The following is a 17,394-nucleotide window of genomic DNA, read 5'->3' as shown; positions in this document are numbered from 1 at the left end:
CGGAGGCTTTTAGATTACAGGCCCTGCAGAGGCTGCTGTATTGCACTGAGGACATCCCGTAGAGGCAGTTTGCCTGTGCCTTCCTGCAGCAGGTGGGGAGGCTGGGTCTAGATAGGGGTCTTTTCCTGCTAGAAATGGGTAAACTGGAGATTTGCCTGACTCCCAGACTACTATAAGAGCCTGCTGAGGGCATGGCAGTAGGTGCATATTGAGCAGAGGGACACTGAAAACATTAGCCTTGATTGGCTCCTAGAAGAGCCGTTAATATATAATACATTCTTGAAGTGTGATACTGCTACTTTTATACATGTGTTAGTGAAGGCAAGTGTTGTAAAGCTTAAAGCCCTTTTAGATTTCAACACCTATAGCTGGGTGACTCCTCAGTGGTTAGCGTCTGCTCTGGGGATGCGGTCTGTCCGCACTGCTGAGCGTTTCCTCACCCAGGTGCATGCTGCTCTCCCCGGTGAGGGGCTGGAGCTCTTCAGACAGCTGTTCAGGGATCAGAGAGTTCCGCACACTGATTCCCCCTTTCCATCACTGTTAGTGTCCCCAGCAATCAGTCAGGCTTTTGATGAGCAGGGTTTACTGACTGTAGAGGGTCTGAGAGATCTCCCTCTGTGCACAGTAGAGGGGAAACAGCTGTATAGGATGTGTGTAAAGGGCCAATACCAGCAACAGCTCAGGGCACTACCAGACACACACTGGAGAGAGAGGCTGGGGGTGGCGGAATAGATAGTGCCAGCTTGGAGAACCCTGTATAAGCCACCACTGCCAGAAAGATCGGGGGATCTGCAGTGGAGGATCTTACACACCATCATTGCCGTTAACTCCTTTGTGAGCATCATAAACCCCGATGTGAAGGATTCCTGTCCATTTTGCTCACAGAGGGAGACTGTTTGTTTATCTTTGTTTTGTGTTCTGCACCAGATTGAAACCTTTGTTTGCTGCTGTGAAGGAATTGCTTGCTGGATTGGGTTTTGTGTTCTCTGAGGTGGTTTTTATTTTTGGTTTTACATATTGTAGAAAGAGAAAGTACTCAATCCAGCTGGTGAATTTTATTATTTTACAGGCCAAATTAGCAATTTTAAAGAGCAGGAAAAACAAAATGAATGACGTTTTAAATACTGATCCTTTTGTTATTTTTAGAATGCTTGTATTAACACGGGTTAGATTGGATTTTAATTTTTATAAGGCAATGAATAATTTAGCAATGTTTGAGGAAGTCTGGTGTGTAGACAGTGTGTTGTGTGCTGTTAACGATGGTGATCTGGAGGAGTATCTGCGATGTGAATTTTTTATGTGTCCACAGTATTTTATGTATTGTTTTGTTTACCTTGGGTGGATCTAAATTGATTTCATAATATCTGTTTTTATAAATATTGATTGTGTGTATTCTATTTAATTGTTAAATAAAGTTTTTTCAAAAGTAAAAAAAAGTATCTATCTCTATCTATCTATCTATCTATCGTGCCTTGCAAAAGTATTCAGACCCCTGACCAATTCTCTCATATTACTGAATTACAAATAGTACATTGAAATTTTGTTGTGTTTGATATTTTATTTTAAAACACTTAAACTCAAAATCTATTATTGTAAGGTGACATTGGTTTTATGTTGGGAAATATTTTTAAGAAAAATAAAAAACTGAAATATCTTGCTGCTTAAGTATTCAACCCCTGCACATTAATATCTGGTAGAGCCACCTTTCGCTGCAATAACAGCTTTAAGTCTTTTGGGGTAAGTATGTACCAGCTTTGCACACAGTGTTGGAGTGATTTTGGCCCATTCTTCTTGGCAGATTTGCTCCAGGTTGTTCAGGTTGGTTGGACGACACTTGTGGACCGCAGTTTTCAAATAGTGCTACAGATTCTCAATGGGATTGAGATCAGGACTTTGACTGAGCCATTGGAGGACATTCATCTTTTTGTTCTTGAGCCACTCCATTGTTGCTTTGGCCTTGTGCTTGGGATCATTGTCCTGCTGAAAGGTGAATTTCCTCCCAAGCTTGTTTTCTAGCAGACTGAAGCAGATTCTCTTGCAGTATTTTCCTGTATTTTGCTCCATCCATTCTTCCTTCAATTGCAACAAGATGCCCAGTCCCTGCTGATGAGAAGCATCCCCACAGCATGATGCTGCCACCACCATACTTCACTGTAGGGATGGTGTGTCTTGAGGCATGGGCAGTGTTAGGTTTGCGCCACACATAGCGCTTTGAGTTTTGGCCAAAAAGCTCTATCTTGGTCTCATCTGACCACAAAACCTTTTCCCACATCGCAGCTGGGTCACTCTCATGCTTTCTGGCAAACTCCAGATGTGCTTTCAGATGGTACTTTTTGAGTAACGGCTTCTTTCTTGCCACCCTCCCATACAGGCCAGTGTTATGCAGAGCTCTTGATATGGTTGACTGGTGCACCATTACTCCACTCCCAGCCACTGTAGCTCCTTCAAAGTGATTGTTGGCCTCTCTGTGGCTTCTCTCACAAGTCTCCTTCTTGTTTGAGCGCTGAGTTCTGAGGGACGGCCTTTTCTTGGCAGTGCCTGGGTGGTGTGATGCAGCTTCCACTTCCTGATTATTGATCCAACTGTGCTCACTGGGATATCCAAACACTTAGATATTATTTTGTACCCTTTCCCTAATCTATGCATTTGTATTACTTTATCTCTAACTTCTGTAGAATGCTCTTTGGTCTTCATTTTCCTTCAGATTCACAGCCTTACCAATGATCCTTCAACAGTAGGGTTTTTATCCAGAAAATATGACAGCAACTTTAATGGTTCACAGGTGGAGGCCAATGGTAAGGTAATTGTGTCCTCGTTAGGGCAATTTCTTTCATTGGTGCAAACTGGGAGCTTCCACAGCACAGGGGTTGAATACTTATGCAGTGAGTTTCAGTGTTTAAAAATAAAATATCAAACAGAATGAAATTTCAATTTACAATTTGTAATTCGTTAATATGAGAGCATTGGTCAGGGCTCTGAATACTTTTGCAAGTGTGTGTGTAATAAAAAATTTGTAACAGAACAAGGGATAGGGTCATTAATGGGAGGTACGTAAGGGCATGTTTATTGACAAACTATGACCTCAGATTACTGGAAACATGATGGTTGACCCGGGGAGACTGCATTCCCCAGCCCCATGAAAGAAAATTATGTCCCAATAATAGTGTTTGTATGATAAAAAGGGACAGCCCTATTCAGAAGGAGTAGGAGATAGCATTGTGATGAGAGAGAGAGAGAGAGAGAGAGAGAGAGAGAGAGAGAGAGAGAGAGAGAGAGAGAGAGAGAGAGAGAGAGAGAGAGAGAGCTGTGAGTTTTGACCTGGACTGTTCTGATTACCTGATTTGTGGCCTGACCCTGTTTGTGTGGATAACCTGCTACATGTACCTGACCGTTGCCTGTTTAGTGACCTGCTTTTGGAGCTGTGGAATAATAGACCAGGTGCTGCCCTGTTTTACACTGAACTTTGTTGTGTGTGGACATATTTGTACGCGTCTCTCCTGCTTTAATGTGCACAAGTTTAGACCAACCTCTTAATGTGTCACTCTGCATATTTTTTTTTTTTTTTGACGTGCTGCTCAAAAAGATATATTTTATAAATGCTTTTGCTTTAAACAACATACGCTAGGCACAGTATGGAGAACTTTGTCAGGCATCATATAGGTTTTATAAAGGCCTTGGCATTCCAGTTTGTCTGCATTCCCACGTAGTGTTGCAGTTGACTTATTGAATGTTTAGTGGTAAACTCTTGCTACAATTTCAGGTCATATCCAACTGGTTGTTTTAATGTTCTCTCATCAGTTGATTAAAAAAAGAAAACGCCATAATTAAAACCTGTGTACCTTTTGATTTTACCAGCTGGATCATATCCTGTATGCTCCGTCCATCCCCTTCCGCAAGTTCAGTAACCCTGAGGTCTCGGGTGGCTTGGGAAAAGCTTTCAAATTGAAACGGCAGCTCAGTGAAGATGGGAAACACTCCAGGAGAGGGAGTCTTGGTGGAGCTCTGACAGGTACGTTTATAACGTGTGGCAGACACACACTTGCATGCTGTACAGTAAATGTTGGTCAAACCTGAATTCATTAATTATTCTGTATGTTAAGGCAATAAATCTTCCTTCCCTTTTTTTTCTTCAGCCCATTTTTTCTGTCATCTTAGAACTAATAACAAGTCCTTTCCTCTAAGAAGTCTTTCTGTCAAAAGACAGACTAGATTAATCAGGGGTGTGTGTGTGTGATACATATGTTTACGTTAGAGATCGGCACGGGTACCCTAAAACCTGGGTTTTAAATTACCCGACGCTAAAACAAGCTTTTGCATTAAGCCTTTTCTTAACTGACAGGATGTCCATGTTTTACAGAAAATAGTAACACAGCGAGCGGCAGGTACACCTCAATAATAATAATAATAACAAACGGCGACTGTTCTTCTCGGGAACTAAATCGGAAACAAAAACGACATAACAGGGCTCTGCATTTGGTTGCATATGCATCGAAACATTTGCTTGTGCGAATGTAAATTTTAATTTAGCACACGTGTGCCACTAGAAATTCCTAAAGGTTGACTATATAAAACATAAAAAAACCCCAAAAAACCCACAAATCTAAACTCTTGTTGCTCAATCGTAATGTACTCTAGGAATTTAGTTTATTGGTGTCTACTGCCCACTGTTAATTGTACATTAAAATCTACATTTTTGTTTACTGTTCAAATGATAACAATGTTTTAATCAGACTATCAGTGCGTCTGTACTGCCTATCGGTGACCTGTACTGTGCAGTAAGGGGTGGGGCAAAGTCAGTGCTGCATTGTTTTGATTTAGGTTGCTAAAATCTAGTTTTCAGCATTTGAGGCTAAATACCAGAAATGGACAACAAAGCAAAAAAAGCAAAGTATATTTCAGTGCTTGATCGTGTCAAGATATTTCCCAAAGAAACTTCACGTGCAGATGGAGGTAATTGTTTTGCACATCTTGTAATATGTCTTTGGAGAAAATACGATCGATAGCGAGTTAGCTTCAGAATCACGCATTTTAAAAGAAAGGCTACTACAGAGGCTTCTGAACAGAATGTAAAATAAACAGCTTTCAGAAAACAAACTGGAAAGTCAGCACAGGTAAAAAGTATTCCTGCTGGTTGTAGCCAAGTTAAATCAGTACTACAGGTATGATCCAGAACAACCACCTCGCTTCAAACAACCTGCTGCTTACTTTTTAAACACAGTTAGCATTTTAAACCCGAATAGGCACGTTTTTATTTGTTTTGACTCTGTACTAATTAAATAAATTATTGGATGGGACAAATAACATGACAACGACCGTGCTGCATATATTGCCTTTATTAAAGTATGCCAGATACCAATTCAGTGGATGCAGAACGTGCAATGTCAATGTGTGGGCAAGTCCACACCAGACAGAATGTTGGCAGCAACTGCTGGGGGGTGTTGCCTGCTTGTCTTTAACAAATGACAGCAATCTGTTTTAGTAAGAAGCAAGTACCACTATTTTTAGGCTTTTATAGTGCTCTGAAATATTGTCTACTTTGGTTTATTTAATGTTTAAACAGGTCCGCGAAATGTCTGTGAAATCCTAATTTTTTTTTCCATAAGCTACCCTCGAAAAATATGTAAATTTACCGATTTACCAAATTTGAGATTGGTGTGTGACACATACTGCAGTTAATAATTAGGGATCGCCTTGTCCAGCATCATGATTTATGCCTTCAAGGACAGCAGTGCACACTGAGAAAGTGTCTGTTGACATTCCCTTGCTTGTATCCTGTTTTCTTGATAATGGCTCCACTGTTCAGTGAGGTACAGGATGTTGCTGCAGGGTGGAGCATGTCACACAGAACAGAGCAGCCTTTTAACTTTTTTTTCCAGGGAAGCGGCAGAGTGGTTCGTCTGCACCCCCAAAGGCTTCAAGTTTAAAGTAGAATGCATGCAGGTTCATAGGGCAATTGATAGGATTGCTTTTACCCTGAAATAACAATGCATGTTTTACTACTACGGAACATCATTTGACTTTTTGCCTTTTTGTTTACACACACACACACACACACACACACACACACACACACACACACACACACACACACACACACACACACACACATATATTATATAAAAATACATTTTAGAGCTGGGTAGCCATTTTAGAGCTGGGTAGGAGAAAGGGCTGAGACCCTGCACATGAGTGTGTTTGTATTATGTTTATTTTTGATTGGGGGGCGTATCTCAGCAGTGTGTCCTGCACTATATAAGGGTCCAGCCAGTAAACCTCAGGGCTGCTGTAAGGTCTAAGGACTCCACGCTAGACAGTCCCACACTACCCGGACAATGGTGAACATTTAAAAGCCTGGACCCTCCGATTGCGTGTGTCTTACCAGGATCGGAGCATCGGAGAAAGAAGCTGAAACCTGTTCTTGCTAAATGTGTTGCTGGTCATAAAATTGACTTCTAACCTAATATAGGAGCCATATTGGAGGCCACGTAATAGAGACAGCACACTTTGAATTATTTTTATACACAATATATACAATATTTATTATACAGCTGTGTTCTTTTGATTTTAATGTCTAGAAAAAAAGGCTGCATTCTGGTTATGTCAATGATACAGTCCACGTGCTTTGACATAAGTCATCTTATAGTTGGTTGTATTCTATTGTTTTCTCAGTAAAGATTGATTACATGGCCATTTAACATTACCTGTATCAGTGTCACATTGTTTTATTTTATTTTTTATCTATGGATATATTAGTGACACGTCTCTTTCACATTTACATTTTACTTCATGATTACAAACCTTTCAATCTGATATGACATACCCCTTAGACTATGCTACCATTTCAAGTGAATTTTTTCCTCAGAAGTGAACCAGATTAATTTAATATAAATTATTACATACTTTCTGCTTGCATTAACATTTTGCTAGCAGCAAAAGTGGCAATTAAATATGGTATATGCAAAATGTTAATCTTTTAATTAAAACCTATGCAATCATTACTTTTAATGGCTTTCATTTGCCATTTTAGATGAAAATATTTAATATCCCAATGGTTTATTGATCAAAAGGTTTATATTAACTCATGGATTGTGTGCTTCTTTTTGAAATTGCTTAGACAGTCAGTAACTCTTGATATTTCGGTTTAATCTTGTTCCTGATTACCATGGCAAATGCTGGATTACATGACAAGAATTTTATTTCAAAGTTAGGCAAAGATTTTGTATCAGAGATGAGTAGCGGGGGGTCTATCTGAACTGTGGTTAGGTCCGGTCCATCTGAACTGTGGTCAGGTCAGGGTCTGTCCATCTGAACTGTGGTCAGGTCCGGTCCATCTGAACTGTGGTCAGGTCAGGCATGTCCATCTGAACTGTGGACAGGTCAGCCCTGTCTATCTGAACTGTGGTCAGGTCAGGTCCGGTCCATCTGAATTGTCTTCAGGTCAGGTCCCGTCCGTCTGATGCCAGGTCTTATATTGCCCTCTTACTGCTGCGTTTTTTGTGTTAATTCTGTGCACACCAATATAGTATTGTTAATTTGTTTTTATAGAAGTTTGGTCAGTTCAATTTGATCAGAAAACATTATAGGACAACCTTATACTGAAAACTAATGTTTTGAAGCCAGGTTAGAGGACCACCATTAAAGTACACGTGGGTATGCACAGGGGAAGCTCTTTTGAGTAGAGCATGGAATTTTTTTAACACTTTTTTTTTTTTTTTCCTATACAGACGATCCTCGACTTACGACACACGGCACTTACGACTCTTTTGCATTATTACCCTGCTTCGACTTTACGATATCGATACGGCATTTACAATACAGCGAGACACGAGCCATGCGTCATGTGCTCATGCTCGGTGTCCGAACCGCTGTACCTGCTGTGGTCACCCCGACTTAGTCTAGCGATTTTATTTATGTATTTATTTATTTATTTTTTAATTATTTGCCCTTAACAATGTCTGATAAGAGCAATTGACTCAAAACGAAACCTAAGCTGTGAACTCTGTCACGTGATGAGGAGCTTAACTTCAGGCGATCGTAGTTCCGGCTATAGGAGTGCCACATACACACACTGAATACGTCATTGGAAAGCCCCTATTCTCTACTTTTAAACAGGCTGGATAAGTGTCTGAGTAATATGCGTGTAACCACCGGGCTGAGTGTAAAGAGTTACATAAATATTTGCATGATTACAATATAACGGGTCATTTTTGTAAAACCTTATTATCTGGCTGAAGAGTCAGGAACGTAACCCTAATTTATAACATTGTTCCTACTGGGAAAATGTGCTTCGACTTACAACGCGACTTTCAGGAACCAGTTGTGTCGTAAGTGCGAGGACTGCCTGTACTGAAATTGCAGTCTACTTTTTAGGTCAGTTATCAGGTCTGTTAAAGAAGGCTTCCTTTTTGCAGCTTGTGTGCTGATATAGCACCCTATGGGGCAGAAAAAATACATAATTACAACTACATTTATAATGCCATCACATACTGCATGCCATTTTCATCAGACGCCTTGGCAGTGGAGGTCATCTCTCCTGGTTTCTGGTCAAATTAAATGTAATAAAATGAACACAACTGTTTTTCAATTTCAATTGCAGGGAAGTATCTGCTACCTTACGTTGCTGCCCAGCAAGCATGGACATCCTCAGCCGATACCTCCAACCTGGTCCGCATGCGCTCACAAACCCTTGGGAAATCAGCCCCGTCCCTCACTGCCAGCCTGGTGAGTAGCACTGTCTTTGGTTTGGTCTGCCACATTAATGTAGCGTGGCAGGTTAATGTGGGTGATGTTATAAACCGAATCTTGTGGGTATAAGATCCCATGGCGTTTTATATCATCCTGGCTCGCTCTTGATACAGGTGCGGCAATTCAGGGTACAAATAGGAGTGAATGAGATCTATTACGTTGAATGGGCTGTGCATATGACATAACACTTGATTTGTCAATGAAGAGGGGCTGCTGACAGGCAGTTGAGACGAGGCTATATAGATCCAATGTTTTGTTTGGACAGTCTCTTCAACCACAGGCTTTGCTGCAACGGCAGAGAAAGCATTTGATTGCCATTAAAAATGTGAAATTGAATTACATTTTAATTAGAAAGGTCGATGGTTATCAGAAGAGTCTAATGTGCTGAAGTCTTTACTCCTTCCAAATGTAAGTTTTCAAAATTCTCAATGGAACAGGATGGAAATACACCTGCGTAGTGAAAGACTTTGTCTTAAATCTGTTATAAAGAATTGTAAAGATACTGTGACAAATATATGTTTAATTCTTGAAGGAATGTTGAATAAGTTAATTTATAATACAACAGGGGTTTCTTCAATTTCGGATTACCGAAAAATAATGCAAAAATAATCCACTAAGTTTAGCTTTCTAAAAATAAGATGTATCCAGAAATGAAACAGAAAAAATAGAAAGACAGAAAAAGGAATGCTATATTAATGCAAAAATTGTGTTTATATTAGAGGTCGGGGTTAAAATATGTCTTACTCTTTGTCCGAAATTAAACCAGTTTGGTATCCCCACTTTGCCCCTAGTGGACAATAGTCCACACCACACGCACTGATTTATATTTGAAGGCCAATTGTGTTACATAATTGGGAAATTCCTGAAACAAGGGATTTCTGTTTATCTTAAAAATAAATGTCTCGTGTGGGTGCCAACTCAGCTCGACACTTGAGGCTTTTATCTTCACCAGATACTGCCAGCAGCTTTCTGGGGCAGGCAGATTTACGTTGTATTTTGTGAGTGACTGGTACCACTAAAATGCAACATGTTTAATGTCGTCTTATATTTCTCTTTTAATAAAGAGCATTTAAAATGTTTTAAAACAGTCCAGTACTTAATGAAGTCTGCAGCTGTAGAAATTACTTGTAGTACTCATAAAAATCACAAGAGGGGGCAAGTGTATATGTTTTACTACAGCTTTTGAGCCCAGTGCAGGCTTATCAAGAATTTGTATGACTTTGTGTCCGCTGTGTAATAGGGGTAGAACAACTGCTGATTGCAAATAGTTGATGTGAAAAAAAGAAAAAAGTGAAACAAGTCAAATTAGTTGCCACTTAAAAATAAAGAAATAAACGATCAGTGTATTTGATAATGTCTGTTGCTCTGTTTGTGAATGTAGTGCTTTGCTCTTTGTACAATATATTTTATAACCGTTTAGAAAACTGTTTGTTAATGTTCTACAATGTAATTTGCATGTTAATTGCAACCGCAGCTGCACGTCTGTCAATCTGAAAGCACACGCTTCACATGACTAATTGATTCATCAACTAGCAGTTTCTGAGGTGGGCAAATTGGCCATGTAATACATTTAGTGTGGTGAGGGCATGCGGGAAAATATATGCCAATATCTACACATGTTCACATTACCTCTAACGTCAGAAGATATTCTACCATATTTAGATGCAACACTGGTATTTTTTCTGAATGTTTCCATATAGATACCAAAGTTTATTTCCTGTTGCAGTCATTTAATCATGTGATCACATGCAATACTAATAGATAAGAAGACAGTTTCCTTAAAATTTGTGTTTTCAGAATTGATCTTAACCAGCAGAGCACTATTTTTACTTAGCGATTTATTGAGGTTCTGTAAGCCTGAAGCAGTGTAATTCGATCTAATAGCCATTCTGCATTGTGAACATTGTGTCTTTATTAAATACTGGTGGTGCTTTTCCAAGAATGCTGTAATTTTCTTATAAAGTGCTTGTGTTCTATATATTTATCATCTTACATGCTGTTGGCTTGTTTTTTACTCTGAGATTAATTGAATCAAGGCAGAGGGTGCCTGAAGCTATTTTTTTTATTTGATTCAATGAGGAACCAGTTTTAATAGCTTTAATACAAGTGTTGTTTTTTTTTTTTTTTTGGATTCTTTAAGATTCAGTTTTATTTACCATTTTAAAAATACAATAAAAAAACTAGCAGACTCTACACAATATAAACTATTTTCATATAAACTATATGAAAATCGGTTTAAATGCCGTTGACATTCAATTTTGTGACAATAATTCATGTAACTTGTGTGTTTCTGAGATTTCTGGAGGCTGTGAGGAGAGCATTATTTATTATTCTGTTGGGAAGTCTACAGTGCTACGAAGAATAGGCCCCAGATCCTATTTCAGGAATCCTCTCTAACCAGGAAAGAATATGTTTTCCCATTACAAAAGTGTTTTTTTTACGAGAGCTTTGTTTTAAGTTTTTTATTTTATTTTATCATACATCGTGTTCAAAGACGCAAGCACTTTTTTTCCCCTTCCAACTGGCACCAAAGAACATTTTACTGAACTCCTTTTTTGGGAAATGCAATTAAACAGGAATGTTTGTGGCATTCTGCAGCTCAGTGAAAATTAAAGAGCGCTCGGATATATTCTAAAACACTGGAAACGGCTCGTAGCGTTTTGAGTTTTCATAGGCCTTCTGTTATCAATACAAAACATAGGCAGATTAAATCTATAAATTGAAGGCAATTCACTGATGCAGGACACAATTTACTGTAATTTAAAGTAATTTACTGATAAATAAATAAATAAATAATATATTGGGAGTTGTAAATCCCTAAATCCTTTATTTGAAATAAGACACAAAACCCCTCGGGGAGTAATTCAAATTGCAAGATTTGGGGATTTCTAATGTTTATCCTGCACTTTTCTGAATATCCTCAGTCGTTTGTATATAAAGCTAGTTTTCAGGACTGACGTTATATTTTCCACCCGTGTGACCATGTTTTTTGAAAATTCAAAAAGCTTTTTCACAATGTTTCGCATAGAGCACCATCTGTACTATCGAGGGTTTTCATGTGATGTCACATTTACTCCCGCTGCCTTATTGGCGGTGAAAAAGCACTGCGTATGCCAGTGGCGGATTATTCATTTTATTATTATTATTATTATTATTATTATTATTATTATTATTGTTAGTTTTAACACGCTTAATTGTATAGCTGATTTTTTTTTCCATAAAAAATATCCGCTCAAATGGGATCACTTAAGCGGGTTGGTGATTCTCATTAAAAATAAATACATAAATAAAATCCTTTGTGACCAGAATCCTAAAGGCACGTCGTTGTGAATGACAATTTATTAAGCGTGGCGGTACATAATAATAATAATAATATTATTATTATTATTATTATTATTATTATTATTATTATTATTATTATTATTATGTAGCGTTCGAGCCGATAAAATAACCTACTGACAAGAATAAAACAAAAGCAAAAGGGAGACAGGCTTGCGAAGTGAAATCAACAGTGGCGAAAAACGTTTTACTCTCCTCCGCGGGGCCACAAAACACACAGTTTACACTTACCCTTTACTCATCATACATAACCGTGTTACTCCACTAGATGGCAGCATAAGACCAGAAATAGCTGGGAGAAATAATTTATTCAGTATAGTGTTAAATGGCTATAATAAAAATAATAATCTAAATAGATTGTGGGATGTGCATAATAATAATAATAATAATAATAATAATAATGAATCTGTGGATCTAAATTTGAATCAGCAGTGATTAATTATTAGCTATACTGTTCTTTGTTTTTAATAGTGTAGTTTCAAAAAAGACATTCCTTGTTTTGTTGCAGTAAGTGTTCTGTACTGGGAGAAAGACCTAGGATCACAGTCTGTTTATCATTGTAAGTTTCTGAGTTTTCATAGCCGAATAATCTGCATTTTGCAAATATTCATCTGTATTTCAATATTGAAAGAAAAACGAGTAAACGGAACAGCTGTACCTTCCGCCTGTTTCAATCTTTTTATAGGTAAAAACTGTGTCATGTTTGAGCTAGCGATACAGTCATGTTCCTAACAATAGCATTCCCTACCTTGGTCTTGATAACATTGAACTACTTCTTGTCTAAATGCTAGACAGTCGGGCTGTTTACCCATCCTGGCATGAAATGCTTATAACTAGCGGTACTTTTATGTGCCTTCACCTGGGAAGCTGTGTAGGGAGAGGGGTTCTCAACTAAATAGATCCAGATATCTCTGAAGTCGAGGTTGGGGAGTTCATGGCTCTCTAAGTGTGTAAAAAGCACTGGCCGTGCGCAAATAGGCTGTTTTGACCACCAGTATGGCTCTGTGGTCATATGGGTGAAAACCCTCAATTGTACAGTTCTGCGCTGTTGTTGGCAGACCAGTAGGCTGTGCTTATGATACATTCTTCGACAGTTGATCAGACAATTAGCCCGATGAACAGTTGAAGAAGAGTTTTAATGGAAGAGCCTGATAATTTAGCATCCCAGACACTGAATACTCACCACTAGGGAAAGTACTCCCCCCACCCCAGGCCATATATTTGCAGCTGGATTTCAGAAAATGCTGCAGCTGAGTCTCAGAAAAACCTTGAACTTCTTACTGGGGTTTTCCGTAACAAGCATGCCGCCTCAATAACATTCTGTTACGTTTTTCTGATTTATTATTGACAGGCGTGACCTCCATTTAATTGTTGGATTCTATGTTTAATCTGTCCTTCTGAACTTGACCCTCCTTGTCGGGGAAACTGAACCACAAGGAGAGCCTGTGTTTGTGAATCAGAGTGCCATGCATACTGTGTTAGAAATAATCACTGTTTATATGCAGATTGGCATATGCTGATTGGCATGCGTTGTGTTAATACACAGTGAATGGTGAGTGGCATTCTTTAAATGTGTCAAATACGGTTTAAATGTCAGGGACACGTCTCCACAGCACAGACATTCCAGGGGTGAATTATTTGGAGTAGCACATATGCAGACGAGAAGAATACACACCACCATAATTTACTACTCTTACAAAACCAATAGGATACAATGCCGTTTGTCTTGTTTTACTTGGTTTTATGTATGTATGTTTTTTCTGCTTTTTAGTGCTGTTTTCACAAATATTTTATTTGATCTAGTGTCTAACATTTCCCATATTCAGTTTCAGCTCTACCTTTCTAGGCATCATGTAGCAATGTTTAGGGGGTGAAATGGTGGTGTAAATGTTGTCTAAGTAATGCTGTGGAATAGAAGTTTCCATTTATAATGGGGTATTATAAACCTCACTGATCGTCTCTTGTTTTGAATAAAACAGTTATTATCCTTCAGTTCCATTATCTAGCAGGTAATGACCACTTTGTTGGACATTATTCTCAACCCTACACTATTAAAATTATTGGCTTTTCCAGAGCTGTTTGCTAATGCAGGACTTCTAAGCCAACATACAAAACATCAATAGGGGAGATGTTTTCAGGTTTTGCAACACAGTCATTGACTTAATCGACACCTGGCATGAATATGATTGGCTGTAGGTCTAACGCAATTGTCTGGAAGCATGTTGTATTCTGAATAATCAAAATCAATAAAGGTTGTGTGGACCTCCTGAGTGAGAGAAATACCGAAACTCAAGGTTTGTATGGCTTGCCATAAGCTATGCTTGTAGTGTACTTCTGGTATTGTGAGTTTCAGTTCCTGTGATATTGGTGGTTACAAACCCTTCATAGATCTTCATGCTTTGCAGAGTCTGTGTTATTTGTTGGGTATTTATATACTCTGCGTCTGAGCCTTCATTTGATTTAACAAGGAATCCTGTAAACCATATCAGACAGCTGCAGAGGCATGCCCACCATGTGGGGAATTAACATGTTTCGGAGACATTTTCCTGCAGAAATGACCAGTTTTTAATGAAATTCTGTTTTCAGGAGCGCCTCATTAATGCTTTAAGAATGTGGGCAGAGAATGAAGAATCCCTGGACCATGAATCCCTTGGAAACAAGCTTGGGTTTTTAAAAGTCATATGAGCTTGTGTGACTTTGCCCTCGTGGCTTTTTTTTTTTTTTTTTAAAAAACCAAATCCTTAATACTAGAAGTCTTTTGAATTGTTCCATGTTGCACGTTTGCTACTCCATTAGACCCTCAAACATCCACAGCTTGGTTCAGAGAATGACAAGGAGGAGGGTTTAGTTATATACCTCTTTGAGATGATATTTCTTTATTTGGCATTCTGATGTGATTAGACTGGAGAAATGACAACTAAGAAACGTTTTAAACTTGGAAGTTAGATTGCTACTTTGTATTCTTAGCAGTTGCAGTATACAAATAATGCATCTTGTATCCTTAACTTTATTTATTTATTTAATTTAATTGTATTTGTTTGTTTGTGTTTTTGCAGGACATGCATGGTTTATCTTTTCAATTAGGGGGCGTAGGGTGGTCAGAACATGAGAAACCAAGCAAAAGCTTTTCATTGATTTAATGTGTAAGCTAATCATGTTGAATAAGAAATACTGCCGAAAGAATAGCGCCTATTGGTATCATTATTACAACAGTTCTCAGACATTTGCTACACATCGTTTTATATGCTTTGATGTGATGCTTTTTTAAACTGTTATATTGAATTCCAATTGCAACCAGATTCACAGATTGTATAAGGAGTGAAGTACCCTTGGAGCATTAGAAATATCTACACAAGCATGGTCATGTACTGTATGATAAGTTGAATCCATTCTTCAAAATGAGGTTCTGTGTGTTTTACAGTAAACTGCTTAAGGTTAAAAAAAGACAACACAATATATTGGCTCTGCAGGCAGGCCCCTGATATTTCCATTTCTTTTTCTTGAGCGTTCGGCTTCCTCCTCTTCATTGCACTGCAAAGATTCCTTGAAGGGCCCAACTCTTCCCCATTCCTGATTGTCACTACAAGGGTAGTCTTTGGGGGCCAACAGCTTTGCCTCCCAGTCAGTTTTTTATTATTTCTTTCTTTTATATCACAAGCTTTGCATAAGTGACTAGTAATTTATTTTGGCCTTGCTTGTGTTTTTTGGAGGACGTTTTGCCATGTTTATCTTTTTGAAAAAACGCATCGTCTGGCAGAAGACATTGGCAGCTGGAGAGCATGCCTGATGTCTCAGTGCCCTCCAAGCTAAATACAAAAGAAAGTGGCATTGCGCAAGCTATAAAAAATGCCCCTTTCCCTTGTAATCACTTTTTAAAATTTGAAAAGGTGTTTTTATTAGTATTGTTATTTTATTAGTTTTGTTGCAGCACTAACATTGGCAGAAATTCTGTGGTTTTTTATTTTATTTTTTTTACCAGTATGTAATTCTGGGACTCAGTTGCTATATATCTCCCAATATCACACCATGACCAGGATTTATTTTGAATACTGCATTTAGAATATGAAAATAGAATATGAAATTAAACTGCGGACATATAGATGCTTTAACCCCCTGCCGAACCCCCCGATCTGCTGGAGACATCCTAATCCTATTAGAATTGTGACAGGAGGAGGTAGATAAACATTTGTAGGGCTGACCACTACTGTACTGTAAGTTTCCCTCTGCCTTCACGTAGGTGGAGTCTCCCTACACTCACCCAGGTCTTTGCTGTTGTATGAGCTCCAGCAATCTGATAACTGGAGTGAAGGTCCCTCAACGTATTTAGACTGCACGTTTCTGCATTCGGCTGTTTCGGTCTGCACGGCTGAGCTACCCTTGGTCCCTTACTGAGGAAGCATTTAACTAATCCCCAAAGCTAGGTTATTATTGTTCTAGAGTGTTTTCGCAGCCTGTCCTTTTATATCTTATGCCCCCAGGCGTGTACTGCTCCTTCAAATTGTGTGTGCATCACTCCTCACCATGATAAAGTTTGACAGGAAATCAATACTTTTTTTTCACGGTAGATTTTGAGATAAGATTGTCATAATCCTGATCCAGGGCATTGTCACTGTCGGCGAATTCACCTTCATTTTTATTACAAGTGACGTCCGTAAAGGATAACTGTGGTTTTATACACTATATATTAGGTAAGTATTATACAAAGAAAACATCTTTTTGTGTGAATGAAATACAAAATCAAAGTAGTATCATTGATCCCCCCCCCCCCCAAGGTCATTTGTTATCATTATTTAACTATTCATTTTGAATCATGTTTTTTACTCCTGGCTGTTTACAAATCCTGTGCATTTGATACTAGATTAGTTATATCTGGTAAATCTTGAAATTCTGTTTTGATGAGTTCAAAGTTGTTGTTTTGGTAGATGGAATCTAAAATACAGTAAATAAGTAAGTGAACACCGGAAAGGATTTCATTAATCCTTTTTAGGGAATTGGAATATATATCTTGGCTTGCATTCAAGTTTAATATAATGAAAAATAAAAACATGGCTTATTTAATTCCACAAATGCTTAAAGCATTGGGGACAAGATCACCTTTCCTTGAAAACATATGATATAAATAAATCTTGAGGTGATCATAATGAAATTTATCATGGCCGCTGCACTTGTACATATATAAAACCAGGCTGGTAAATGAAAAATGTCACTCGCTGATGAAGCATTTATAGTTGAAATGTCAGACTCTTGACAAATTATTCAGCTGTGTGGCGAGTGTCTCTGTATTTGTTGGATTTCAATATTTCATGAACA

At 38.4% G+C, this 17,394-nt stretch overlaps 1 protein-coding gene across 1 annotated transcript in view; it reads left to right on the top strand.

The window, feature by feature from the left end:
- The window catches only part of LOC121300729 (microtubule-associated serine/threonine-protein kinase 4-like), a 163,490-nt gene that overhangs the window by 35,688 nt on the left and 110,408 nt on the right, over positions 1-17,394 (top strand). Inside the window, exons 2-3 of the mRNA XM_041229486.1 lie at positions 3,856-4,009; positions 8,597-8,721. Of these exons, the coding sequence (XP_041085420.1) occupies positions 3,856-4,009; positions 8,597-8,721 (279 nt within the window). The remainder of the gene's footprint in view (positions 1-3,855; positions 4,010-8,596; positions 8,722-17,394) is intronic.

Source organism: Polyodon spathula, chromosome 2 (assembly GCF_017654505.1).
Source record: "Polyodon spathula isolate WHYD16114869_AA chromosome 2, ASM1765450v1, whole genome shotgun sequence".
NCBI classification, from domain to species: domain Eukaryota; kingdom Metazoa; phylum Chordata; class Actinopteri; order Acipenseriformes; family Polyodontidae; genus Polyodon; species Polyodon spathula.
Note: the sequence above shows the minus strand (reverse complement) of the source record. Positions and strands in the feature narration are given on the sequence as shown.